The 27,440-nt window shown below is 51.9% G+C and overlaps 1 protein-coding gene across 15 annotated transcripts in view; it reads left to right on the plus strand.

The window, feature by feature from the left end:
* The window catches only part of DYSF (dysferlin), a 104,378-nt gene that overhangs the window by 37,767 nt on the left and 39,171 nt on the right, over positions 1–27,440 (plus strand). For 7 of the 15 annotated variants that reach the window (XM_055796232.1, XM_055796234.1, XM_027789732.2 and 4 more), the window contains 10 exons: positions 3,372–3,553; positions 4,480–4,620; positions 5,720–5,749; positions 6,363–6,389; positions 7,247–7,288; positions 10,070–10,171; positions 10,703–10,864; positions 11,389–11,554; positions 11,892–11,965; positions 20,336–20,398. In XM_055796232.1, coding sequence (XP_055652207.1) covers positions 3,372–3,553; positions 4,480–4,620; positions 5,720–5,749; positions 6,363–6,389; positions 7,247–7,288; positions 10,070–10,171; positions 10,703–10,864; positions 11,389–11,554; positions 11,892–11,965; positions 20,336–20,398 — 989 coding nt within the window. The remainder of the gene's footprint in view (positions 1–3,371; positions 3,554–4,479; positions 4,621–5,719; positions 5,750–6,362; positions 6,390–7,246; positions 7,289–10,069; positions 10,172–10,702; positions 10,865–11,388; positions 11,555–11,891; positions 11,966–20,335; positions 20,399–27,440) is intronic. The other 8 variants (XM_055796238.1, XM_055796240.1, XM_027789737.2 and 5 more) reach the window with 3 other exon arrangements.

Here is a 27,440-nt window from a genome sequence, read left to right on the forward strand (position 1 = left end):
TCTTTGGTGCTTGTGACCAAAGCTGCCTTTGCCAATGCCCGTCAATGCTTTGGAGGGTCATTTTGAGGTGGGAAGGCAGGATGGTGGGGATGTTGCTGTCTACCTCTGAGTCAGAGATGCAAAAAGCCCCTCCTCAGTTCATTAGTCTGTGGTGGGGGCCACATCTGAGATGCTAGCAGGTCCCAGGGTGGGTATCCCTAAAGCACCCCCACCCCTCCACAGTGCTGCCTGCAGGCAGGAGGCATCCAGCATCCCTCCAAAGGCTGTCACTGACTGGCTACCACGGGGATTTGCAGAGGGGCTGGGCAAGGGATTGCCCACCAGCGTTGGCATGGGGGTGATGGATCTCAGATGGGATATAGGGACAGCCCTCAAAAGTCGTGCAGTGTGGGGACTCACAGTGGGGAGCAGCCTGTGGGGACAGATGGGCATCGCCATGCCAGGCTGCAAGACCACAGTCCCAAGGGGCTCCTGCTTCCCCCAGTGTGATGAAGCAGAGGGGCTTGTCGGGGGAGTGGGCAGAAATGCCCTGGAGAGGTGCAGAGCACCCAAACAATCACCTAGTGTCTGCGCCCACCAAGGTCCCGTCTCCCCTCTCCTCCACAAAGGGTTTGTTGTTCGAGGTGGTGGGGACCGAGGTGATCTCATGGCCTGATCGGCGGAGCAGGGAGGGGAGTCCCTTCCCTTGGAAAAAACCCAGCCAAGGACAACATGAGTAACAACATGCCACAATGTGGAATTGTGATCTCTGCTGCCTTAACAAAGCATAAAGGAGTTCATTAAGGGGGCTTTACACAGTTATAAAAATAAACCTTGTGTGCACACGAGGGTCTAAACAAAGGGGCTCTATAAAGCCTCCTTTAAAAAGAAGGGGGGGGGGGGGGGGAAAGAGCAAAAAAGCAAATCCAAATCCATGGTTTTTTGTTTATTGTAACGCATTCTGCTTTCTGCTTTCCTCTTACTGGAAAAAAGCGCGTAAGTGGAAAAGGTTCTTCCCAGCGTGAATAGTGCTCTCTGCAGCCGGTCACCTCACGAACAGCCCCGGCTCATTAAACATGTCTGCTGTGGCACCGACGCTAAGAAAGAAAATACGTTTCCCTCAACCCACCCTGTCCCTGGAGGAGGGGAGGGAGGGTGGGGGATGCTGCCCTGCTCAGCCGGCCCCGCGTTCAGGTGTCTGGGGGATGCTCCTCCACCTCCAGGGTAGGCAGGACACCTTTTGCTCCCGGTGTCAGTTCCCAGGCTCCTGACAGCGCTGGGGTCGGGGTGTGCACACCGTTTTGAGGATGCGGGGACCTGCCAGGACTGTGGGGGGTCGTGCAGCACTGAGCACTAGTCGTTGCATTTGATAGGGTCTGCCACGCTCCTGGCTGCTGGGAGGTCTCTTGGAACTGGCTTTAGGATGAGCCAGGTGGTAACCCCCTGCTGGACTCCCATACAGTGTCTGGTGTATCTGTGTCTTGTGGTGGCACGTCACGCTGGGTGCCAGGTGGAGGAAGTAGCCTGTGTCCCTCCAGAAAGGCCAGTGATGCCTCCTGGCACCATGGAGGTTGGGCTTTGCAGGCAACCAGAGCTCAGGGGTCCACCTGGGACCAGTCGGGTGGGACGCAGCAGTCATGGAGGTCTTGTCCCTGATGAGGACAAGTAGGTGCTATCAGGTTATGAAGGTTGTTCAGTCTCCACGGGGTCTTACAATGTGATCCCATGGCATCTTTCAAGCCTCTCAGCCACCTTTGATACTGGTTCTGCCACCTCCCGTCCTGTCCCCATGCCCAGTGCCACTGCCGCCGTGGGCTGGATGTCCACAGCAGGTTTGGGCCACATGCTCTTTGAAGCTGTCTGGAAGGGAAGGTGTTAGAGAGGACTCAGGTTTCACGTTTTCGTTGTTGATTGATCTCAGGCTTCCTGTGTTAATTGCTTTTGTTGTTAAGGGAGGCTACTCCTCATAGTTTGGTGCTGTCTCACAGTGAGAAACCTCTGTTTTTTTTCCCAAGTTGGGGGTAAGGCATCTTGGTCCCAGCTCAGAACCTACAAACAGGGGTCTGATGAGACCCTGGAGTACCTGAGACATCTGCATGGGACTGGCAGATATGATGCGGCAGCCCTAAGGGTGACCCCGAGCCATCTGGTATGGTAGCTGGAGGCCAGGTGGGATAACCCGGAGAACTGGGAACCCAAAGCTCTCCTCAAGATGTGTGCTCAGCCCCCATCCCTTCTGGAGACATCAAAGACCCCAGGAAGGAGGCAGTAACATCTCAGTCACCTTCTTCATGGTCTGGTCTACACAGCAGGAGATGACCTGGCAAGGGTTTGTGCTCTCTGCTGTGCTGGGAGGTGGCTGTGTTATCTCCGTTGGAACACTCATCCTCCTAGAGTCACCTTTTGGGAAAAAAATCCACACCTTAGGGCAATAGGTGAACCATTTGTACTACCTGACTCCTGGTGGACAGAGTGAGGAGTCATGAAGATAACCTGGACCAGGATGGATCAAGCCAGACAGCGAGGAAATTTCTAATGGAGCAGTGGAGTGCTGGGAGATGTGGCTAGGGAAGGTCATGGCGTCTCCACCAGCTGAAGCTATCACAAGCCAGAGGATAAGGTTTACATGGTCTCATTGGATGTCCAAAAGGTTTTTGACAAAAAATCCTTCATCAAAGATTTTTAAGGAAAGGAGGCTGCTGTGGGGTGAGAAGGAAGGTCTTTGCATAGGTAGACAGCTGAGTTGTGTGGGTCGCTGTGCTTGCCTTGTCCCGAAATGAGCTGGAACGAACAGGGCTCTGGATTGGCCCTTTATGAGGAATAACTCCATAGGCTGAGGCTCTTCAGCTTGAAAAAGAGATGTTTTAGAGTTGGTGTGAGAGAAACCTGCAGAACCCCAAGTATCGGTGCAGGTGGGTAGGGGTGGACCGCTACATCTCTCCTAACGCAAGAACTGGGGGGGCCTCAGGGGGAAATGGAGGGAGCTGGGTGCTGCAGAAATGCATGAGGGGCTGGTTCTTCATGCAGTTTTGTGTCCTCACCAGAGGATATGGTGGGTTCAAGAGAGGCGGGACAAAGCCATGGAAGACAGCCCCCTGCAGGGTTGCTTAAACATACAGACATCACATCGTGCTTGGAAAGACCCTGAGCTGTGAATAACCAGTGTATAGGGATAAGTGTTGGAGAACTTGGCCTCATTCGCTTCTTAGCTGGGGTTGCCTGGGACGTGATGGGAATTTCATTGCTGTTTCTAAAAGACCCGCAGCTCCTTCAGCCTGTTCACAGTCCTCCCTGCACAGCCCACTGGCCCTTGAATGACTGTCAGTTACTTTCTCCTTCCTAGAGTGGTAGCTCTAATTCATCCTTTGCATCTTGTCTAACATTTCTTGCAGATCCTTATGCCATTGTCTCCTTCCTCCACCAAAGCCAGAAGACAGTGGTGATCAAGAACACCTTGAACCCCACCTGGGACCAGACACTCATCTTCTATGAGATAGAGATCTTTGGGGACCCCCAGAATGTGTCTGACTCCCCTCCCAAGATCGTGGTGGAAATATATGACCATGACACCTATGTAAGTGTGGCATGAGCTTGACCTTCATGGTGTGAGTGGGCTGGGGTGGATTCGACAAATGCATGGCACCATTCCTGCCCTCTGGAGTGCAATGCTGTAACATCTCCAGGTGGCTCAGATGTTGAGCTGGACACTCAAGAAGACAAGAATTCAGCAAACAGCTCTGCTAGTGAAGTCCTTGGTGGCCTTGCTGTAGTTACCAATGCTACCATCATGTTTTGCAAAGTGGCTAAATTAACCATATTTTCTTGTGGAAAAAGGTTGGGACAAGATATATAGTCATGCAAGTAGAGGACCATATCCTGTTGTTCGCTCGGCTGCCTGGAGGTGTCCAGAGTGCCTTGTAGTGGTGGCATCTGGGGGGCTGGTGAGATGACCTTGAGTCCTTCCTAGAAAAAACTGGGCTGTAGCCTGTCACAAGAGCAGAAGGGGTTTTGAACTGCGGGTAAGAGCAGTGCATAAGTGAAAAGGACTCAGGATACATTTCAGGAATGTCTTAGGAACCTCCCAGGAACCCTTCTGCCCTCCCTTCTCCAAAAGACACCAGCAGGAAGCAGGAAGGGCACCTGAAGATCTGGTTGCAGAGCAGTGAACAGGCTTTTGCAGAGCTGCTGATACTTACTGCTGTACTCGAGCTCCTGCTCTGGAAATTGTGTGATAGATAAGGATTTCACCTCCTGTTTAAGCCAAAATGTGTAAGATAGAGTGTATTTCCAACCCTAGTAGTTACAGGGAGGAGTTTGAAAACTTGAGTCTATATGGGCATCAAACTAATCTTTTTTTCAGAACTGGTCCCATAATGGTTCAAACATTGAGCCTGATTTTTGAGTGACAAGGGTCTCGGCTGAGATACGGGTGTGTGGTGACGGACTCCAGCGGGAAGTGGGGTGGGATGAAGGCTCTCTATGCCTGTGATTGCCTTTCAGGGTGCAGATGAATTCATGGGGCGCTGCATCTGCAAGCCCAGCCTGGTGCGCTCGCCACGGCTCTCCTGGTACCCAGTCATCAAGGCAAACAAAAACGTTGGGGAGCTGCTGGCTGCCTTCGAACTGATTCAGAGGGAGAAGGTAAGCTCCCCGTCCGGACCTGATCCTGCCTCTAATTGGAATGCTAGCTTCTTCCCTTGGAGCAGCATCCAACCTTTGCTCGGTGCTGAGTTATGTCCACCTGGGCTCTGCAGCTGCCTGTCCTCGGTTTCACCAGGACGGCTGCTCCGAGCAGACCCGGCCGTGCTGCTTGGTGCTGGCTGCACTGTGGTGCTTAGCAGAGCCGAGGGTAAGATGCTCGGTGCCGGACCGAAGCCTGGGCTGCCGGCAGGCACCGCGTGTGCCCTGCCAGCCTGGCTGGCTGTGGTGCTGAGCTCAGGGCCTTGGCACCTTTGCACCGAGGGTGCATTTGGCCCCGGATCGCTGTCCTTTGCCCAGCGTTAATTTCCGGAGGGGGTTTATGAGAGCCGAAGTGGGCGGTTACTCCTGCAGCAAGCAGCCTCGCTCGGTGCGGCCGTTCATGGAATGAGCCACGGGGGAAGGAGGCTGTGCTTCCGAGCCAGCCCGAGCGGGAAGACTCCTCGTCATGCCCCAGTGTGCTCTCATGTGCTTTCCCACACTCCCCGTCCCGCTGCACGCACCACCCCCTCGCCTCTCTCGTCTCCAGCTTTTCCACTGGCTGTGGCGCCTGGCTGCAGCCCAGATGTGCCTCAATGCCAGGGAAAGCGGATGGGCTGGAAGGTTAAATCTCCCTGTCCCATTCCTCCCTCCCAGCCCTGAGGTGCTAATTGGGAATGAGGGTCCCGCAGCTCCCTCCTCCGTCTCTCCGATGTAGGTCGCAGTTCTGCTCCTGGAGGGATGCTGCGCTCTGTGCAGGATGCGGCTGGAGCTGCTGGGGGCGGTGTGGGGGGTGTGTGTGCTGGGTGCAAGCCTTGCTGCATCACTGAGGGGCTGCTGCAGGGGGGCTCTGCTACCAGGACAGGGCACTGAATCGTCTGCACACAGCCTCTTCTTCCTCCTTACCGCCTCGCAGAAGTTACTGAACTGGGTGGGGAAGACCTTGGAAAGGGGAGCCCAGCACTGGGCATGGGGGGCAGCGCGTGGATGTTTCTCTGCCGGATAAAGCTGAGTTAGTACCGGGAGGGCAAATGGAAAGTATGTGTTTTTTTTGTCTCCATAGCCGGCTGTCCATCACATCCCTGGCTTCGAGGTAATGCCTTTCTCCTGTTTGCAGCTCCTAGGCTCTGTGCCCCTCCAGCTGCCCCCTTCCCTGTCCCTACAGAGCTGCTGGGTCCCAGCACCACCAGCTGCTCCCGCAGAGGTTTGCAGTGGACCCTCTTTGCAGCCCTGCTTCTGCAGGCAATTTGTCCATCCTGTCTTAGAGACTTATTTTAGGATGAAGGAATCCCCATGCAGAGATGCCAGTTTCCTTCGGCTGACGAGTGAGTGAGGCAGCTCACTGCTGACCCATAAGTCAGGGCACATGTGTCCCATTCCAGGTATAATTCCTCGGGTGTTGAACACACCATTACCTTCATGCCCTGCAACAGTTTCAGCATTCTCATTGCACAGGGCTTTGCTTCCCAACATCTCCAGCGTGTTTCCTACCCTGCAGCCTGTCTGAGCAAAGGCATTAACTGATGCTGGGTTCTGGATGGTTTTAAGTCACCTGCACTGATTTCTTCTCAAACCTCAGTGCATGGGGTGTGCAGGAAGTTGGAAAGCATCCTTTTTCTATTCGGTTATTAGATACAATTACAAGCCTTACGATGGGCATATGAGTGAAAATTGCTCTAAGGCTGTATTCTCCTTCTTTTCTCCAGAATGAGCTGTCTTCCAGCCTGGATGAGGTGAGTTGATGAGATTTAGTTGTCTCTTCATCTTGGAGATGGACAAAATTGTGCCTCCATGGGGCAGCTGCTTTTTTTCGGATGAGTCAAGCCAATAGCATCAGGATTTTAGTAACGTGAGTGATCACTGGCAGGCCAGGGCAGATGGGCTCCGTGCTTAACCCTGGAAGTGTTCCCGATGGCAGGACATGTTGGGTAATACTTAACCTTTGTGGGATGTGTGTGCATGGGGTCTACTGGCATTCAGCCCTTCCAAACAAAGCGTGCAAAAAGCCAGAATGCTGTGCTGACCTTTGGCTGGACCTCAACTGAAATCCCTGTTGAAAATTTTGCAGCTTTTCATGGGGAATTCACCATGAACTGGGGCACGTGCTGGACTGTTCTAGTTGCTCTGAAGGAAATACTGTCATCAGCATCCCAAGCTGCTGCTTGGGCAACCTGGCAAAGCTGCTACCCAGAGCTTGTGCATCCTACAGAGCAGATCACAGGCTGAACCAAGCGGTACCAGGGTAGGCTGGTGTCTTGGAAAACACAAGGCAGGGAGCTGAAGAAGGGGCACACATCTATTTAAGCGTGGTGGCCCTAGGAGCCAGCTGACCCCAAAGCCTGGGAGATGAGCTAGAGAGGGACCTGGGGCATGCAAAGAGCCTGGCCACATTTCCACGAAAGGTTGGATGGGGTAAACACATTTCTGCAAGATGGGTTTCTTCCACCCAAGCAGTATTTCCTGATGTTGTGGGGCTTGCCTTTGTGCTCCATTTGGGCTGAGGTGGATGAGCTCATGTGAACATAACCATCTCTTTGCTCTTTCTCCTCCATTTCTTGCTACTGCCATTTCTGGACGAGGCACTCCACAGCTCTGCACCCCTGCCTTGTTCTACGAAGGGCTCCTTCAATGGGTACCTTTAATGCTCAGACACTTGACTCTCCTCTGTCCCTTTGCCTTTGCCCAGAAACCAAGCAAAGTCCCAACATAGACACTCAGAGAGACCAGCTCCTTCAGATGTGGCTTGGCCTGACCCACCTGCCCTGCAGGAACCCCATCCAAACCAACCCACCAAGGCTGCATCCAAAAGAGCGATGCCAGCCTGAGGTCTCCAGTGCCCTGAGCAGTAAATAACAATCTTTATGGAGAATCTGGCTCGTACATGCATCATTCAGGCTTGTGATATATATGCATGACCAGGTTGGCACCAGATTCCTTCTACTGCATTTCTGTTTGGTGCAAATGGGAGCAGCTTTCTGGGGCTGGATCCCCTCCAAGCACTGGGATTTAAGCCCCTCTTGAAACAACATGGCCTAGCTGCTCACTCAAATGGGGAGATGTTTCCAGCCACTGTTTTGACTGGGCTGATCAGTGTTGGCTTTTACTCATCCCTCTTCCAACCCTGTATCAAAGTCAGGGTTGGACTGGACTATCTCCAGAGCTCCCTTCCACCCTGATTCCCTCTGATTTGTCCTTGTTCAAACCATCCCAGCTGCCCGCAGACCCCACAGGTCTTTTCATGGATGTCTTTCTCCTCCATCCATCCTGCTGTGTCTGGGCTGAGAGCTGTGTCTGGGAATTGCTTGTTCCCTGCTCCCACCCTAAACCCTCCCTGCTCCTGCCTCATCCCCAGGACTCGCTGCTCATTTCTGACCCATCTGGTGAAAGATTTAATGCTCGTGTATTCAGCTGAGACCCAGGAGGATGGCTGCAAAACAACCAGGAGAGCAGCAGGGATTGAGAAGGGCTTAGAAATGGCTAGTGCTAACTGAAGACATGGCAGTGCTGGAAGCCAAGTGTGTGCTGTTGGCTTTCAAAGCCATGGTTGAACCTGGCGCAGAGAGGGGACAGGCATGAGCTCCTTCCCCAAGGCTCTCCCTTGTTCCCACAGAGAAATGCCAGAGGATAGAAGGATTGAAATGATCTCTAGTCCAGTGATGATAAGGAAATGCAAGGTGTGATATTTGCATCAGTTAAGATTTAGGTGCCCTGTTAGGGAAAAATCCTCCCTTTTTGGGAGCAGACTGTGCAGCCATCTCAGAGGAGCCTGCCTTGGGGTTTGAAGACGGGCTAGGTGACTTCTGCATCTCTATCATGCAACTTAAATGCAACGCGAGCATCTTTAAAGCTAGAAATGAGCGTATGTCACTATACAAGGACAGACTGAGGCTCTTCTTGGTTCCATCCATGCTTAGGCACCTTGATGTGCTCTAAGTGCTGTGGGTCACAAACAAAAGTTGGGGATAGCTCTTCAAGGGCCATTTGTTCTATTCCTCCACCCCAAGGAAGGATCAGCTCATGTTGATGGTGCAGTGTCAGAGCAGCCTGAAATTAAGGCTCTGGGTAAGTAGGTGGGTTACCAGAAGTGCCGAGCACCCATGCGATGCTGGGGATGCTCTGCCTCTCTCCTCCTTAGGCACTCACCTCCCAGGTAACCTTCCCTTTCCCTGCTAGCACTAACCACTTCTGCGAGAGGGTGGGCCATGGTGGAGAGGACTGCCTGCCCCAGATTTACCATCTGCCCCACAAGGGAACCCAGACATCTGCCCCGAAATGGAGTTACCAAAAGTCATCAGCTAACAAGCAGCTTGATTCAGCAGCCACCAGCAATTGCCAATGAAAATTAAAGCTTAGCATTCAGTCTATCTAACATGCCACCATGAAAAATCCCTTTGTAGAGCATTTATATGCATACATATGTAAGGCTGAACCAATCCTATAATTGAAATACATATACACACTTAATTTAATGCAATAATACTCCAGCCTGAAAGGAATGCTGGTCTCCTAAATTGGTTCCAACTGCCCTTGGTTGAGGGTTGCATTTTTAGAGGTTTTGCTTTCATTCCTGCCTTTTCGGTGACTCTGAACTCGAAGATGCAGGTCAAGAAGAACCTGAGCGCTGGGAGGGCTCAGAGCCCGTCCTTTGCAAGCAGCCAGGGAAGTCTGGCTCCCTGCTTTCCTCCTCTGTGAAGGCAAATTTTGAATCCCTCACCTCCTGTCCAGATTTGGTCTCACCCTGAAGGAAATCTTTGGTAGACACTGTGCACAGGCAGCTTCGCCTGAGCGCTGTCCTGTGGCTGGCAGCTTGGCAGCTGCCAGTTATGGTTTATTGCTGAGCTGTTGCATGAACAACCGCCCCTTCCTGCATCCACAGGCAGTGCTTGACACCCTGTCCCATGGTGCTGCCCCTACTAAACTGCTGCTTTTCGGGAGCTGGCCACAGCATCTCACCCTGTCCAGCTCAAGGAGCTGTATTTCACTGTTCATCCCCCCCACTGCTGCTTTGTCCCCTCTCCGCATCCCACTGCAGAACTGTCTCACCGTGGTCCCAGTGTGGGACGGATGCAATTTCACCCCTTCCTCCCCTAAAGGGCGCTGAACCTTGATGGAGGGCAGATTCCTCTTAGCAGATCCCTCTTAGTTGCCTGGGGAAAGATTCAGAGATCGCTCTCGCCAGCAGATGTTTGATCTTTCCCAGGGTCAGATTAAAGGGACAGAAACAGTTTGCAAGTTCATTCAGCCTCCCAGCCCTCATCTCCCCCTGCCTAGCTGTTCCTCTTGCAGGGAGATGAGTTTTGCAGCAAGAAGGAGACTCTGGGTGGGGGACGCAGCACAGAGGGAGGGGTGTGATGGGGTTGGTGTCCCATCGTGGCGTGACCTGATGTGCTCTTTGCATCTTTGTTCCCTGCAGTCTGCAGACTCTGACCTGCCATACCCCCCACCCCAGCGGGAGCCCAACATTTACATGGTCCCCCAAGGAATCAAACCGGTCCTGCAGCGCACAGCCATTGAGGTGAGTGATGGGGAGCGCATCAGACCGCTCCCTTGCAGAATAATACCCTAAATGTGTGTCCCTAACGGGGGTGGGGATGAGACCCAGAAATGGGATCCAAGCGAGACTCTGTGGATACGGAGCCCCATCAGGGCTGGGAGCTGGTTCTGCTTATGGGTTATTTGTCAAAAAACGTTACCTGGCTGGGAAAATGAGTCTCACCAAGCAGTCAAGATCTAGGGCAGAGCACAGCTCTGGACCACACTTGCTTGTTGAAAGGACATTCTGCCTCATGCCAGGATGATATTTTTCCAAAACAGAGATGCTCCATTGATAGATAAGCAGTTGCGGACCTGGTATATTGGTGCATACACAGAAATGCTCACTGTGTGATCTGGCTTTGCCCAGCACCACCTGTCCTACATGGTTGATTCATCTGTCCTCCACAGTGGGCCAAACTTCAGGTCTACCTTTGTTACTGAGAAGCTCAGCGAGAGACTCGGAGGCAGATTTTTGGCTTAGTCCTTGCTGTCTGTTTTCCTCACCCTTCAGATCCTGGCCTGGGGACTGAGGAACCTCAAGAGCTACCAGCTGGCCAGTGTCACCTCGCCCAGCCTGCTGGTGGAGTGCGGAGGCCAGCTCGTGCAGTCCTGTGTCATCAAGAACGTCAAGAAGAACCCCAACTTTGACATCTGTGTGCTTTTCATGGAAGTGGTGAGGACATGGCCCCTCACAACTACCTGGCAGGAGGCTGTAGACAGGTGGGGTTGGTCTCTTCTGCCAAGTAACAAGCAACAGGAGAAGAGGAAACAGCCTCAAGTTGCACCAGGGGAGGTTTAGACTGGGTATTAGGAAAAATTTCTTCACTGAAAGGGTGGTCAGACATTGGAACAGGCTGCCCAGGGATAGGGTGGAGTCACCGTCCCTGGAAGTGTTCAAAAAACACCTAGATGTGGTGCTTAGGGACATGGTTTAGTGGTGGCCCTTGGCAGTGCTGGGTTAACCAGTTGGACTTGATGATCTTAAAGGTCTATGAGTCTATGATTCTCTGATTCTGTAGCAGAACTGGTTGGGAAGGACCTCTGGAAGTCCCATAAAGATGCCATAGGTCATCATAGGCATCTTCACTAACCTGTGGTGAATCTAATTCTGTCCTGCCTCAGTTCCCTTTGGGGAGGTGCAGAGCTGCTACCTCCATGCCCTGTGTAAGTAATGCGTTCCCTCCCCTCTGCCCACAGCGTTTACCCAAGGAGAGCCTTTACAGCCCCCCCATCATTGTCAAAATCATCGACAACAGGCCCTTCGGCCGAAGGCCCGTGGTGGGGCAGTGCACCATCCGCTCGCTGGAGGACTTCTACTGTGACCCCTACCGCGAGGAGACAGACGGTCCCCAGGAACACTCGGGTATGTGCTGCCATGAGGACCATGCTGGCCGCACACCCATGCCCTTCTCCAGGAGGAGCTGTGGGTCCCTGCATGCGTTGCTTTTAGCTCACCCCAGCTGTAGGTCTGGTACAAGAAGCTCAGGAGGTGCCAAGGAGGAGTTTAGCTCTGGGGTTGGTTGGTGCAGTGGGCTGTCCCTGGGTCAAGCTGTTCAACCCACGTGAACGTGAGCTTTGGCTGGTGTGAAGGCTCTGGGCAAGGCTGAGGTGGCTGCTGGAGGCTGGTCCCAAGGTGGCTCGGCTCTGGGGTTTCTAACAGCTGGATGTTCTGGTCATGCTCGTGCTTGCTGTGATTGCAGATGATGTGAGCCTCACGCCCAGGGATGACGTCCTAATTGACATCGATGACAAAGAGCCTCTTATTCCTGTCCAGGTATGGATGAAATCGCAGCGGTGGGGGGACACCGGTTTCTTGCTTTGCATGATACAGGGGAACTTGTGCAGGTACTGGGCTGGGGTAGGTTGTGAGGCAGATATGAGGTCGCGTCTGGTTGTAACCTTCCTTCTGCAGCTTCCAGCTCTGTTTGCACCCCCTCTTCTCCACCATGCCACAACAACCAACCACAAACTCGCTCTTCTGCCCCCTGTTTAATGTGAAGTGTCAGATCTGCCCCTGGGGGAGGGAGGCAACAGACTCTCTCCAGGTCACTCTTCCCTTCAGCGCCTCTTCCTCAGATGTGTGGTTTGGTTTGGGGCTGCAGGTTTGCAGTCATCCCCTTCGGGCTCTGCCATGTGGAATGCTCTCTTGGAAATGACAGTCACTGCCCCAGAGAGCTGACAGCCTTGAGGGGACTTACCCCAGCTCTGGAGAGGGTGAACTGGCACTGGCAGATGGGACAGTTTGCCCAAGGCCACGCTGGATGCAAAGGTTCCCCGAGGCTCAGTTGTCCTTACCACAGCCATGTGGCCAGGTTTCTTTTCCCCAGTTTTGCTCTTTGTTTGCAGGATGCTTTGCTGCTTCCAAACCCACTCGCTGCTTTTGGCAGCTCCAGTTACTCTGCAGAGGGTCACGGTGGGGACCGTGATTGCGGAATTACCCCATGGGGTGGGAGCTGGACATGCTTTAGCAGGGAAGGAGGGATGTGTTGCTGCTGCTTGAGAAAATCAGCTTCTCTATGCCACGAGTTTGACAGGTCTCAGCTGTCCTTTGTAGCTTGGTCAGGCTGGGGATGCCACTGGGCTTGCTGTTCTTCCTTCCTGCAGTGCAACTGGAAGGTGTCTGGCCACACTGGTGACAGTGGTCTGGGTGATGCTTCACATTTGTTATAGAAATGGGTTTCCCTGCCAGCAATGTGTCCTCTTTGAGGCAGAGTCCTGCCAGTGCTGACATATGCGTGTGATGCATAAGTCTGTAGGTGAGCCTGATTGCTCAGGTGCAGCTGAAAGTATTGTCAGAGGCATTTGGTGGAGCTTTTCATGGTCTCCTATTCCCTTTGGTGTTTTTAACGTGTGCTGGCATGTCCTCCCTCCCTGTTTTAAAGGTTGTGGGTGCTGCATGGTACCTCAGGCTAGAAAAGCCTGAGCTTTCTGCAAAAGATCTGCCTCTCGGGTCTGCCTCTTGCCTTGCCTTTCTCTGCCCATAAAAGCAAGATGTAGAATGTGGGTGTCAATGCTTCTGCCCTTTATTCATCTCCTTGGTGGCACCTCAGTGTTTCTGTTCAGGAGGACTTTACGATCCACTGATCTGTGCCGTCAGATAGCTGAGGTCATGTCCCAGGATGGGCTCAGGCTGAGGCCCCAGCATCAGGCTGTCCTGGAGATTCGGAGCTGGAGCAGCACCTCTCTCCTAGCTGCATCCCTCAGGCTACACCGTCTGCTTTAGGTTTGTGCCAGGCAAGTCCTGCTGCAGCCGAGCAGGCATTGCTTAAGCAGAGTGTGAGTTGTGGGCTGCAACCTCTGCCCAGTTCAAGGCTTTCAGGCGCTGGGCTAAGAAAAAATGAAGATTTTTCTTAGCAAAGGCTGTATGTGTGAGACTCCAGCCTGTTGTGGTCTTGACTGCAGCTGGCCCTGCTCATGCCTACCTATCCCAAGCACTGATGAGATCCAGGCTGGTGCTCTCAGGCAAGGTCACCCCGCAGTCCTTGCAGTGAGGCATGTCAAACGGTCTGGATTTTTGGGTTCCCCACCAGCTAAGAGGTGGGACTTTCATAGCCTCAGCTCCCTGGGATGCTGGCATCTTGTCCAGAGATGCTTCAGTATTGATTAGGAGCTGTACGGTGGGGTGTGAAAATGTTGGCCCAGGTGAACAAGTGTTGTTGAAAGGAAAGAGCAACTCCAGACAGAAAATACTACTGACAACCTAACTGACTTTCCCTTTGCTTGCCATTTGCGGATCTGTTGTAATAATTTACAATTTTGCTTCATCTTGTATCAGTAAAGTAACTGAAGCGTGCCTGTAAAAAACACACCAAAATGAGTCTTGGAAGAGGAACCTTTGCTTCTGCAAATAACCCCCCCTTTTCTAGCCTAGCACAGAAAGCACTTGGGAGAAAAGCAAGTGGGTCAGGGAATAATGTGCGTAGAAGGGTTGGGGTACAGATTGTGCCTCTACCTCTGGTGAGCTGTGTGATGCTGGGCGAGCGATGTCCCTTTGCTGCACCAAGGAAGCCAGTGGCACCCAGTGCCTACACCAAGACCCTCTGCAGAGTCAGCTGTGGGTGGGATGGATCCCCAGAAAAGGGTTGGAGCACCCAAGGATGGGTTTGCTGCTCTCACAGTGGCGGGCACAGACTTAATTCATGGGCTGGGAGCACTCCTGAAGGACGAGAAGGTGGTGCCTGGTGGCAGAAGCCACGTGGAGTTTGCTTTAGCTGTGGGCTAAAAAACCCCAGCAGAAGGTTGTTCTGGCCCCCTCCTGACGCACAGGCACAGATGGGGCAGTGATGGGTGGACTGGGTTTGTGTCTGCAACTCCAGCAAGCTGAAAAGGCAGAATTTCTCATTTTTAAATTGAGAAACCTACCCAACTTTCAGCTTGGTTTGACTACATTATTTTTTTGGGGGGTATATTTTGCAATCCAGCTTAAACTTCCCCCCCCCCCCCCTCCTTGCCTTCTGTTTTTTTTTTCTGGTCAGTTTTCAGTAAAAAATGGTGTTGCATAGCACAATAACAATCTGCAGCCCTTCCAACATGCAGTACTGCTCTTCAAGAGCATCATGGCAACGGTCTTCATGGCAGTCCTCTGCTGCCTTTTTCTGATGGCAAGCCCATTCCTTAAGCGCAACTGATTTTAGAAAAGGCTTCCTTTCCTCTGACCTTCATCTGCCAGTGCCGTTTCTCACCCGTAGGTGCTCCTGCTCCTTCTCCTGTGACTTTGGTGGAGGTAACAAGGGAAATGCAAGTTCCCTCTGGGAACCCAGGGTTTTGACCCAAATCTGCTTTGTCGCAGGCAGCCGGCACGGCTGGGGCTGGCTGCCGTAGGACGAGTCGGGTGCTTTTAGCCCAGTCGCTAATTACCCTTTTACTCTGCTTAGTGGAAATTTCCCTGCTTTGTTTTGCCAGTGCTTTATTAACCCAGCGGCTGCTTTTTTTGAGAGAGGGGAGGAAAATTTCCTCCCATAAATATCCTTTATGAGAGCCACAGGCTAAGGCTCTGCTGGGTGCAGGGAGGGGGCTGCAGCCACCGCAGGACCTCAGCCTGGGGGGCTGCATGGAGCTGCGGTCCTCTATGAGCTGGTGCTGAAGGTGCCTGGCCAAGGTTGCACTGGATGTTTGGGCTCTGTGGGGCTGGTGGGGCTCCCAGTTTGCACCGTTCTCTGCCTTTGCTGTCTGGGCAGGGTGCGGGGAGCACCCTGGGGTGCCCCCACCCTCTGGTGCCGGTTGGAGGGACTCCCTGCCTGCAGGAGATGCCTCTGCCCGATTCTGCCATGCCTGCTGTTGCGTGAAATGCTCTGATCAGATTGCCATGGCTTTTTAAGGAAAAGGCATCTTTTTTTTTAAGTTTTTTTATTTTCTTTGGGCACTTTCTAGAGGCAAAAAAACTGAGAATGTTTTTTGTGTTAATTTTGCAGCACTTCATTCACAACCCAGGGCTTGCACTCTTCTTACATCTGCACTCCAAAAATGGCAAAATTTCAAAGTTCTTTTGGCCTCCACCTTTTTATTGCAGTTAGTTTGGAAAAGAAAATGAAAAATTGTCCTTCATAGCTTTTTCCCCGCCCCCCATCTTTTGACCGGTGTTAACCATGTACATGCTTCTTGGTGGCAGGGGGTGTGCAAGCCAGAGACCATATAGGTGCCATGCAGACATATGTGCACCTGTATTTAAGAAACCGCATGTGAAAACCTCCATCACTGTTGAGGTGATGCTTTGGCCACTTCCAATTGCTGTGGGACCTCTTGGAGATGCTGAGCAGGGTATTTTGGGGTAGTTTGGGAGGCACAGAGGGATCATGGTATGCAGGGACCTCTTGCACGTGCAGCTCAGCACCATGCTGGGTGTTGATCATGTTGGCGGAGTGGTCAAAGGTGGCAGAAGGTGACAGGAGGGGTGGGAGGAGAGGGGTAGCCTGCTCATCCTCCGAGTCTGTCCTGAAACCTGCCTCTCATTAGGCTAATTTGGAGTGAGGCCAGAAGCTCTGTTACTGTGTGTATGCAGTGCCCTGGCACAGCAGGGCCATTTGAATGGCAAACAAGAATTAATCCCCTCCCAGATGTGGCGGTGCGTTGTGGGGAAACTGTTGCTTTGTGAGCTGCACCCCATCACCACAGGCACCACAGGATCTGGCCCCGCTCCCCCTATCTCCCCCCACCCCGGCACAGGCAGCTCCAGGCAGGAGCAGGGCAAGGGTGAGCATCACCAAGGGCACCTGTTTCAGATGCCTACGCTCACTCAGAGCTGGGCTGGTGGGTTTCCTGTGAGCAGGTTGTGACGGGGGGAGGAAAGAAGCAGTTTCTGACCCTCCTCCAGCTACCATTCTTTCCAAAGCTTTGCTCTGGATGCTCTTGTCCAAGCATACTTTCTGCTCTGTACCAGTTTTTAAAGTCAGTGCAGTACCTGAGGGCTCCGGCAGAAGCTGTAGGCACCTCTGATGGCATGCCAGATCCTGGTCTGCCTGTTTTTCTTTTGAATTACACCCTGCCACTCATCCTTCTTCAGGAAATTTGCATGCTTTCTGTCCAAATTCATGGAAAAATTCTCTTTCCCTGGTTCTGAAGTTTTTGCCTGAGACTTTGGGGTGCTCCTTGATGGAGGTCCATACACCATGGTAGGCTACACGGATCAATGTCTCATCCTCAGTCCAGCTTGCTCTCCATCCACTACTTGCATTGAAAATTAGGGCTGTTGTCATGTCTGCAGCAGGTTGGGGTCCAACCCAGGGACCCAGTGTGCTCCCAGCAACAGACATGTGATTCTACTAGAGCTAGAACTCTGCAACCCGGAGCTGGCCCTGGTGGCCAAGCTCTCGCCTGGCAGGAGGAAAGGAGGTTTCCTACTGACCTGCTGGCAAAAGAGGCATTTTTGGAAGATGACAACCAGAAAATGGGACCCCTGTCAGGGAACAGAGGGGTTGTTGGCAGCCAGATCCTCAGAGTTTCTCTGCTGCTGTTTGCTTCTTGGTGGAGCTGAGGACCTGCCACCACCCTGGTGATGTTGCAGAGCAAGGAAAACAGTTCCTGGGTTTGGGGCTGCAGACAGGGAAGATGGATCTTCCTACAGCATTGAACCCTTGCTTTGTGCTGCCAGAGCCACAGGCACGGAGCATCCCGTTGGAGTCCCACTGGGAAGCTGTGGTCCTAGCTGGTGTTGGGGTGGAGAAGTTGGTGACAGCTGATCCTCTGTGAGATCCCCAGAGCTTGTCCCATGGGCTACCTGTTTGACAGTCTCTCCTGAGCACTGCCTGTGGGTGATCCCAGGTATCTTCTCCCTCTTGATACTTGCTCCCCCAGGCAGCTTTTGGCTGGGATGTGGGGTAGATCTGCCTGTAGGAAACCCCAGCCCACCTCCCCATTCCTGCGTGCAGAACCTGTCATTAGGGGACTCAGTCCAACAATTAGAAAACATCCAGGAAGGCATTTATGGGCAGTGGGTACAGAGGACAGAGGTTAAACCTCTTCTGGCCTCTGAGGATGCCTGTGAGGAAGGAGGAGGGCTGTAGCAGTGAGTGATGGAGGTGAAGGTAAAGGATGGCACCTCCGGCCGATGTTGCTCAGCCTCAGGTTGCAGAAAGTGAAGTGAGGTGACCTCTTGCTCATGTATGACTTTCCTTTAACCAAAACAAACGACACCACATATTGCATTATGTAATTTATTTATTTATTTTCAAACATCCAGCAAAGGTCAGAAAAATATTTCCCTAGCAATGCCCCCAGACCTGAAGGCAGGGCTTTCTTCCCCAAAAATAAACGCGGTCAACAGAAGTAACGAGCCAGGTTTCCTGCGATGTTCCCAAGGACGGTACGGGTGGAGCAGCTCAGCTCTTCCCTCGGGGAAAACACTGAGGCTGACAGGGCTTTGCTGGGCTGCCTCTGTCCCGCACCTTTGCAGGCACTTCACCGTAATGTTCCCAAACCTGCTCAAACCAGCCTTTTGGGGACAAAAGCTGTGGCCGGGGGACAGACTCCCTGCTATAGGTGCGCCAAGCATCTGCTGGAGGGGGGCCTGCTGCCCGGTGGCGCTGGGTGGGCACGGGGGCTGCAGGGGGCCTGGAACAGGCAGTGACAGAGGTTTGCAGACCGAGGACCCCCAGCTCTGCCATCAGTACTTGGTCCCTGGGGTGGTCTGAAGCCTATTGGGAGCATCTATGGGCCGGGGTCAAACTGGGGGAACAGCTTAAATGAGAGGTGAAAGGACAGGAAGGGGGAGAGGGATATGGCAAAGCCAAAACACTCCACTGCAGCAGTTCGGGGAGGAAGACTTTGACATTTCTTTTACTGAAACAAACATTTCACAGACAAAACACCCAAGTTATTCAGTTTGACCCCAGATTAATTCTTCTCTGTTTGTTTGTTTGTCTTTCACCTTCACCCTTTGTTTGGGGAGCGGAGGAGGAGGGAGCCTGTTCCTGGAAAGCCAAACCAAAATTCCCACCGCGTCCCTCCCTAACCCCTCCGTTTCGGCCCTGAATGTTGTTCCTGCTGAGCCCACGCTCTCCTGGTGGCAGGCACGGCGTGGGGTGTCTGTTGCTTAGGGGGTCTGACACCCCGCAGCCACCGGGGTCCCTCCGCCCTGCTCTGCTCCCCGCCAGGGCCGGGTCTGCAGGGTGGAGGAGCAGTCCCAGTTGGCAGAGGCTAACTTACTCCTTCTCCCTGGGAAAGGGGATGGATCCCAGGCCAGAAGCCCATGCCCAGGGCTGTGGTCTCCATACTGCGTGCTCTTCCAGTGGTGACCTTGGAAGCAGGAGCCAGGATTGTTCCTGCTCGTGCATGGGTGTGTTTCATCGTGTGGCTCCAAAGCCTTTCTCCCTCCTTGCCAAGCCTGGCTTTGGTCCCTTCTCTGATGGATGACTGGAACAAAGGATCACTTTGTTGTCCTCATCTGAAATAGAGAAAACAAACAGATGCGAAAGCCCTCTGCTCTGAGGTTGTTGAATGTGTTGTCCCTCTCGTCCAAGCGGGGTGAGAAGTTCAGCCTGAGGTCTGTTTAAAACAAGTCTATGTGCACATGAACTGCAAACATCATGGTTGCTGAATGTGAAGAAAAGAAGCTCGTAAAACTCAGAGAAAAGTAATTTTTCTGTAGCAAGGTCTCCTGGGCTAAGCCCTCCCAGTTTTCTTCTTTGGGAGATGCCCATGGAGCAGGGTTTTGTAAGGGCTGGGCACATGCAAGGGGGTGCTGGATCAGCCTTTATTCCTGCCTGCTCTGCATCCTCTGCAGCCTCTCCCTGTTCTCCATGCTCTTTCCTGGGTCCTCATCCCCATGGGAAGCAGATCAGGAGGGACAGCCATGAGGTCCATCTGCAGCCCCAAGGGATGAGCAGTTTGTTCCTTCCACTCATGGATAAAACAGTCACAGAGAAGCTGTCTCCCACTAGCTTCCAAGAGTTGCCTGGGTGCTGAGCCTGGCGGAATCTTGCCCCCATGAAGAAAGCTGTAAATTCAGTGTTTCCACCTTGACCCAAGGTGTGATGCAGGTCTGGTTCGATGGGTCAAAGCAGAGCGTTTGGGGACAGTGCTCCCAGCAGCGCTGTCAGGCTTGGCCTGATGCTCAAACCCAGCTATTTTTTGGTGAGAACGTCACATTCCTCCCCCTTCTTCATCTCGAAGGAAGCACACTTTGCAAGATGGAAACAGAGCTGCTGCCCAAGGCAGGGATAGGTGACGGCAGCTCTTGGTTTGCCCAGGACAAGCTGCACTTGTGCTCAGCATCTTATTTGTCCCAGGGCTTGGTCCTGAGCTCCCCTAATCCCCTTCTGTTAAAAACACCCTGAGTCTGATCCCTCCCTGGCTTCTGTGATGAGCCTGGCTCACCGTGTTTGCGAGCCCTCATTGTCCGCAGGTGGAGACGCTGAGAAATTCTAACAGCTTTTCTGTAACCTGGGTTTTTCCTGCAGTTCTCCTTTAATACCCCATTTATTCTTTACAACCATTCAAACCCAGTGCCATTTGATGAACATCAATGAAAAGCCAAACCCTGCTCTTGTGCCAAGGATGCCTTGTCTGGGGAGACCTTATAACCCAGGGGAGGGGGAAAGCAGCACCGTTCGGGTTCATTTATTTTATTTCTCCTAAGTTGTGCTTTTGCTGATGTATGTTAAACACTGTTTCTCTAACCCCATTGATAACCAATCATTTTAATTTGTAGCTTGCGGAGGGTATGACCAGCTCAGCATTAATTAACATACCAGCTTCTTGGGCCCAGCCTCATGTATGTATTGCTTAATTTCTAACTTACTTGCTTGATTAATGGTTTTTATGAATGATATATGTGCATATATATATATATATATAAAGATCTGTAAAAATTTAGGCATTTCCTTTTGTGAAAGATGCCCTCACTGTCCTAGAGAAAGGGCAATTTTGTCTTGCTACAGGTGTGTGTGCATCTCAACATCATTTTCCTTCATGCTAAAGACAATGAGGTTGGTTTTGGGAGGAGGGATGAGGATGCTTCCTCCCTCTTGTCCTGGCAGAGCTGGCAGAATTATGTATGTGCTCGAGGTCTGATGTCTTCCCAACAGCTTCTCGCTTCTCGGTGCACAGCAGCAGAGCCTGGTAGCTCACTGGAGATGGTGTGTCCCGGATGGCTGCAGTGGCATGATTGAGGAGTTGATGGGGCTTCTGTGCTCCTCCATGTCCTAGCTCAGGGACCATCACAAGTCCTAGGCATCATGTCGGTGTAAGTTGAACTAAGATGATGTTGACCTTACATGAGGAGGAGGGTTTCACCGCAAGGAGGGTTTCATCTCATCAGCAGGACTTTGCACAGTCCTGGTCCTTGCAGGTATGCAGCCTGGTGCCCTCAGAGTGTGGGGATGAGATGCTAGGCAGTGCCCAAGCAGTGACAGTTCCCTCCTTGGAAAGTGTCTCCTGCTCCCTGTATGCATTTTATTAGGATATTAGACGTTAGGAAGAAATTATTTACAGCGAGGGTGGCGAGATGCTGGCACAGGCTGCCCAGAGCAGCTGTGGATGCCCCATCCTTAGCAGTGTCCCAGGCCAGGCTGGACAGGGCTTGGAGCAACCTGGGCTGGTGGGAGGTGTCCCTGCCCGTGGCAGGGAGATGGGACTAGGTGATCATTAAGGTCCCTCCCAACCCAAACCATGCTGTGATTCTGTGATTTTTTTCATAAGAAAATCAGATGTTGGGGTCTTCCTGGATTTTGTAAGAAGGGCAGTGAAGCTGCTTTGCTTTCTCCAGGCTGATGCTCCAGAGAAACAAGTCTTTTCCATGCCCCAAACTCATCCCTAGCAGGGTTGTGACCTTGGGGCTCTTCACCCCTCTTAGATCTCTCTTGATACTGGCCTATGAGTTACAGGAATAGTCTTCCTTTGAGGTCTGACCATGCAGGATGGAAGGAAAGATCAATGGGGCTTTCACTTGCTGAAAACAGAGTAAAAATCGAGCAAGCAGAACATATAAGAGATGGGTTGCAGCTTCACAGCAGCTGTAACTTTTGCATGCAGAAGTTCCTGATGGGCAACTTTGTAGGTCTTGGCATAGGGTTGGAGGCACATTTAATGTCCAGCCTGTCTCTCCATAATACAGAGATAACGTGCTTTGTTGGCCCTACGCGCATCTCTCCAGTACCCCCTTTATCCTCTGTACCTGCGTAACGTTGCTCGCTGATACAGCTTCCTTTGCCGCACAGGCGGATGGGTGGCTGTGCTGGGATGTGGAGTATGGAAACAAAAGCCCCATAAATAGCCTCCCCCTTCCCTCTGTTCATCAGCATTTTTCATTTACGTGAGTATGTTTTTGTTTTAGTTCAAATAAAATTTAGGGAAAAAAATCAGAAAAAAAAAAGACAAAAGCTGCAAACCATTAATTTAAAATAAAAGCAACACAATATTAGGCAGTAATAAACCCATTCTCCTGGCCTTCACCAGGACCCTACAAGAATGTGATTAAATGTAATAAACCTCATGTCACAGAGAGCTGCTGATGCCTCCTGGGGAAAACCATCCTGTTTTGGAAAGCAGGTCACCGAGACGGTCCGTGCACGTCTTTCTTCCCGTCTCCTGCTCCTTTATAGCTGGGGAGCTTTGCACGAAAGCAGGAGCTGTGGAATGAGGCATAGGGGCTGCAGCTGGTTAAATATTAGGAAAAAAGCTTTTACAGCCAAAAAAATCCAGCCCAGTTGTGGAGTGTGCGAGGGAGCTCCTGAACTTTGCTGGGTTCTGCCTCTGACCGTGGCGTTAATGACCTGGAGGAGGGGGAGCATGGTGGGGGATTGTGGACTTGCCCCTCATGGAGAGCTGAGCTTGCAGACCAGGTTGCCCATTTCTTGGTGAAGTCCACAAGAGTTGTTTTTTTTTTTTTTGTCCCTTCATCTCGAGCATCTTTTCTGCCTCCCAGCATGCTGAGAAAACCTTGAAAAACTCCAGACCCACAAACGGCTCTGGGAAATGGAGCAGGAATTGCTTGGGGGACCTGGTGAACCCCCGAGGTGGGTGGTGGGTATCACTTCTGTGGCATCGTTCCCCTGCACCCACCTGGGGGGTAAAGGCTGGGAAGAAGTGCTAGTGTGGCAGGGATGTCAGATCAGGGCTGCCAGAGCTGACGCTTCAGGCTCTGCCTGGAGCCTGCATGAATACAAGCACTTAATCTGCAATTGTTTATAACCTAGTTCATAAACCCTTTCTAATCTGGCCTCTCTTCGCACTCCTCTGGTGTTGCTGTTGCCAGAGTCCTCCTAGACAAAGTCAGGAGTTGGCCCTTCGTCCTTCTTTCGTCCCTCTTGAGAATCTTTGGCATAAGCGAAATGAGACAGTTTTGCAACAGCAATGTCTTGTGGATCCACTTCTCTGCTCCAGATCTGTCCTCTTCCCGCCGCGCTGAAATCCTGGCTCATCCCTCTGGAGTTCAAGTGATTCAATCATGTTCAAAGGGTGAAAGAGAGACTCATGACTTCTTAAAATGTCAAAATAAGCTCTCTCATGAACCATTTCCCCCTCTCTGCCTGGGAGGAGCACTCTGTCATTATCCACAAGACCCCCTCCTTGTTGTCTTGTAAATCCCCTTTTCAAACTGTCCGACCACCCCGAGAGGTTGGACACTGGGCTTGGCCAGCATCCCCTCAAAGCTCTCCAAGGACAGAGGTGCCATTGCCCTCCGTGTCTCTGCCATGCTGCCCATCTGAGCCGACCTGAGAGCGATTGGGATGAGGTCCTGGTGACCCAAGGGGTTTTAATTTGGGAAAACACAGGGGATGATGCAGGACAGAGGAGAGCCCATAGCCATTGTCAGCAGAAGGTGCAAGACACCTCTTGCTAAGATCAAAGCTTATATTTGTCAGCTGAACTGTGAGTACAGCTCAAGTAGGTGTGGTATAGATGCTGCCACCAGAGCTGGTCGCAGCAGGATCCCTTTACGAACAAGGGACTGTAAAAATCTCTATGGCTTTGGCCTCTTTTTGATATCTGCCTTAAGAGCAGGATTTAAATGGAAAATATATGGGGCAGTTTCCCATCCTTCTCCTTTTCTACGCAGCAAGCACAACGGGAGCCAAATCCCGAGTGGGGTCCCCGTGTTCTGTATTAGTGATAAATAAGAGTTATTAGTTCATTGTTAAGGGCAAGAGGAAAATACATCAACGCTTCTGAAGAATCACTTTAAAATGTTCGACAGATACGTCTGGGACTTACCAGAAAGCTGTTTGTGCAAGCAGGGAAGAAGGATGGGGTATCTGGGGCGGAGACGTTGCATTTTGAAGAGCCACCAAGGGGCTTTGAGGACCTTTTAGCAGGGTGTCCTTGTCCATGTCTCCGCTACCCTGCTCAGGCTCAGGATCAAAGGGGCAGACAGGCTTCTTCTCCTGAGAGGTACACGTGAGCTTTTGAGTCTGGATGAGTGAAAACGTGAGGTTAGTGTGAAAGGCCGGACGTGGGCGGCAGGTGGAGGGACCAAGGTCTGTAGGAGAGCTGTCCCTTTGCAGAGGACCCCCATCATGGTTAATGCCCATGCAGCTCCTGCATTCCCAGCTGTGATCCCAGCAAGATCTCCTCTCCACCAGACTTAACTTGCTGGAGCAGTCAGGCAGTTCATGAGCATCTCCCAGAGGAGAGAAGCTCATGAGGCGCTCTCAAGCACCTCTGAGCTATGAAGCTGCAACGAGGAGCCTCTGATCTCTCCTGAGAAGCACTGTAAGGTTCTTTCTATGCAGTTATTCGTACCATTATTTTAGTACCATGCTTTCGTTGTAAGAACTACAAATAACCCATCAAATGACAAGTTAGCAAAGCTAACCCAAGCCAAAACCAAAAAGTCAAAATCTGTAAACTATTTGGAATAATTGGTTATTTGCTGTGTTTGCTAGTTCCAAATCAGAGCACATATTTTACGGCTTATCCTGTTACTGTTAGCTGGAAGAGCTCTTGGTGTTGGATATCTCCTGCTGAAAGCGGTCGCCAACCCGCTCTGGAGCCCCGTGTCGCCCTTCAATCCTGCAGTCTGTTTTTTATCCCAGTGTTTCATGCACACTTGGGGAGGCACGGCACTGCCACGGACGATGGGTGAAAGCCCTCCCTGACCAATCTGTGTAGCAAACTGGTTTTCCACCAGCTTTCCACCAGCTTTCCACCAGGGGAAAGCATCCCCAAATATAAGCTGTGGGACAGAGGAAAAATAGTGGCAAGAAGGTGCGTGGGTGGCTGCCCCCGGGTGACCGTGGCTGAATGTAGGCTGGTTGAACAGGATGGGGAAAAAAACCCACTGAAAACAAAGAGTTTTGTCCACTTCTGAGCAAATTCAGGAGTACAGTAAAAAAAAAAAAAAAAAGGTGAAACAGCCAGAAATGGATAATTTCTTTTTATGAACATCTGCCAGTTCACACCTTGAGGGTTAACAGAAGGAGAAGCCAAGTCCTCTTGCAGCCTCCATGTGGGGGTGCTTGTGGTTTTCTCCTCCTCCCTCCAGCCCCGCTTTCTGCACGGTACAGCTCAGAGCTGCTGCAGATCCCTGGGACAGGCTGAAGGAGCCAGGTGAAAGGACCAGGTTAATGAACCCAAGGATAACCACAAGACCAGTCCCTCCTAGTGAAGAGGTTGGAGGTCAAGGATGGGGTGATTATTAACATGAAAAAGCCTTCCTCCAGCTCCCAAGGTCTGGCAGGTGCAATGTCCCAAGCCCAGCTGGTGGCACCTCCACCCTACTGTCTTGAGCAGAGCATGGCCTCCCAGCAGGAAAATCTGATTTTTCCTGCCTCCCAGGCACTTCTGCAAATTCTCCTGGTCTGCATTTGTAGGTTATGGAGCCCCTTGGGGAGTAGAGACTGACCCTGTCATGGGGATAGCTGGCACCTTGGCTTGGGTGGTGGCTGGCTGCTCGGTGGCAGAGCTGTGGCGGGGATGTCTCCCACAGCAGCGAGCTGCTGGGTTTCCTGCCTGGGCGTGCTGGTAGAGCAGCAGAGGGATTGGGGATGTGGTTGGAAAACCCCAAGGAGCGCAGCTGCGGTGTTTAAAGACATTTTTGTGTTCCCCAGCTGTTTGCCATGGCCTCTCTGCTGGAGTTCTCTGCGCCTGCGGGAGGACAGGGCTGGGCTGGGTTAGTTTAGGCGGGTAATGAGCTGAGCTGACCAGGCTGCCTTTGAGCTGGAGTAGATGAGGATGCTAATACCACCCTCTCCCAGAGATGCAGGGTGTCACCTCCTGCAAAAGCGTGGTAACAAACAGCTGGGGAGCTGCATCTATAAATGTCCGAGATGTTTCTAGAGGGATCTTCTCATCCCAGCTGCAAAGCTTTCCCATTGCAGGAAATCTGCCTCCCAGATGTGAGGTGCGAGTACATTTGAGTCTGAGGCAGTGGCTTAGCTTCTCTAGAGGCAGTATTTATTATTGCTGTAATTATATATATACATTCACACAGGGAAGAGTGTGTAATCGGTAGAAGAGCAAGCATAAGTATTAAGACTTCAGTTATCTCATGCCTGCTCTGCTCCTGGCTTTGCTGTCTGAACAGTAACATGTCTGTGCCTCAGTTTCCCCCACCTGTGAGGTGATAAGGACTAAGTTTCACCAGAAGCCAATATCTCCTTTGCGTGGCAACTTCTTCAGTTTCCACACCTCCTTTTGCTCCCGACTGAAATGACCATTTCAACATATTATGTGAAAACTGGGTTGTGCTGGCCAAGCCCAGACTCCATCTGGGAATGCATCCGATGGGACGGGCTTGCAGTCACAGCAAACCCTGGGCAGTGAGGAAAAAAATCAGTCTGGCTCAACCTCCCTGGCAAAAAATGAGGTTAAAACTGGTGCATTCTCTGCTGGATAAAACCAAATGAGATTGGAAATATCCTGAGAGCCGCTGGGATGACACAGGTCTGCATTTCGGGGTCTGGGGGACGGAAGGATTGGACAGCCCTGTGCATAGCCCTGGGTAAAAGTCCTACGTGAAGACCAGGCACGGCTTAAACCTCCTTCCCTGTTAGCTGGAGGGGTCAGTGAGCAGCGGCTGCTGGCTCTGCTGAACCCACCGCCTGATCCAGAATGCCCTTAAGGCTGTGTCTGAAGAGCCTCATTGACTTCAGAGGGATCTGCACACTCAATTGAAGTTAAGCATGTGTCTGAGTGCTTTTGCTATGTCCAGGCTGTAATCCCAGAAATGTTTCAAGTGGGAAGTTGCAGCCTGCTGGTGAAATTCTGTTTTTTAAGGCATTTTTTTTTTTTTAAATAAGTATCTGAATTCCTTTATTTTTGGAAACAACCATGCTTTTGGCTATAAGACATTCCTCCTTTCTGGGATGCCCCCCTGGAAGGGACTCTCCTGCTGCCCCTGTCCTGGATGCTTACAGAGGTGCTGAGAAACTGATGGAATGGTCCCATTCAGGCTCTTGCCTGGTGAAATGGTCCTGGACCCTCTTCTGCTGCTCCTGTGTTAAAAGTTGACTTTCCTGTTTTAGCAGAAGATGCCAAAGCCACGAACACTGGAGCTTGAAAGCTCTTGCCTTTATCTAAGTATGGAATGGGAAAATGTTTGCAATCCTGACTCCAGTCTCATTCGGCGCGCAGGTGCCAGCCCACATTACGGTGGTCCCCGCTCTGTGGGAGCAGTGGTCCTGAGGGAAGAGGGAGTGGATGGGGAGACAGCAAACCTTCTGGTAACCATGACAGCAGGTTGCTGCATCTGAGTAAGCTTCTCTCCAAGCTAAAATTTTAGGTTTCGGTCACTTGATGTTAAATTTATCTCAAGTGATACTCACCCATGGGTGCGTGCCCTGTTGTAGGGTCCAAGCAAAGCTCAGAGAGGGCAT

This window comes from Falco peregrinus, chromosome 2 (assembly GCF_023634155.1).
Source record: "Falco peregrinus isolate bFalPer1 chromosome 2, bFalPer1.pri, whole genome shotgun sequence".
In the NCBI taxonomy this organism is placed as follows: domain Eukaryota; kingdom Metazoa; phylum Chordata; class Aves; order Falconiformes; family Falconidae; genus Falco; species Falco peregrinus.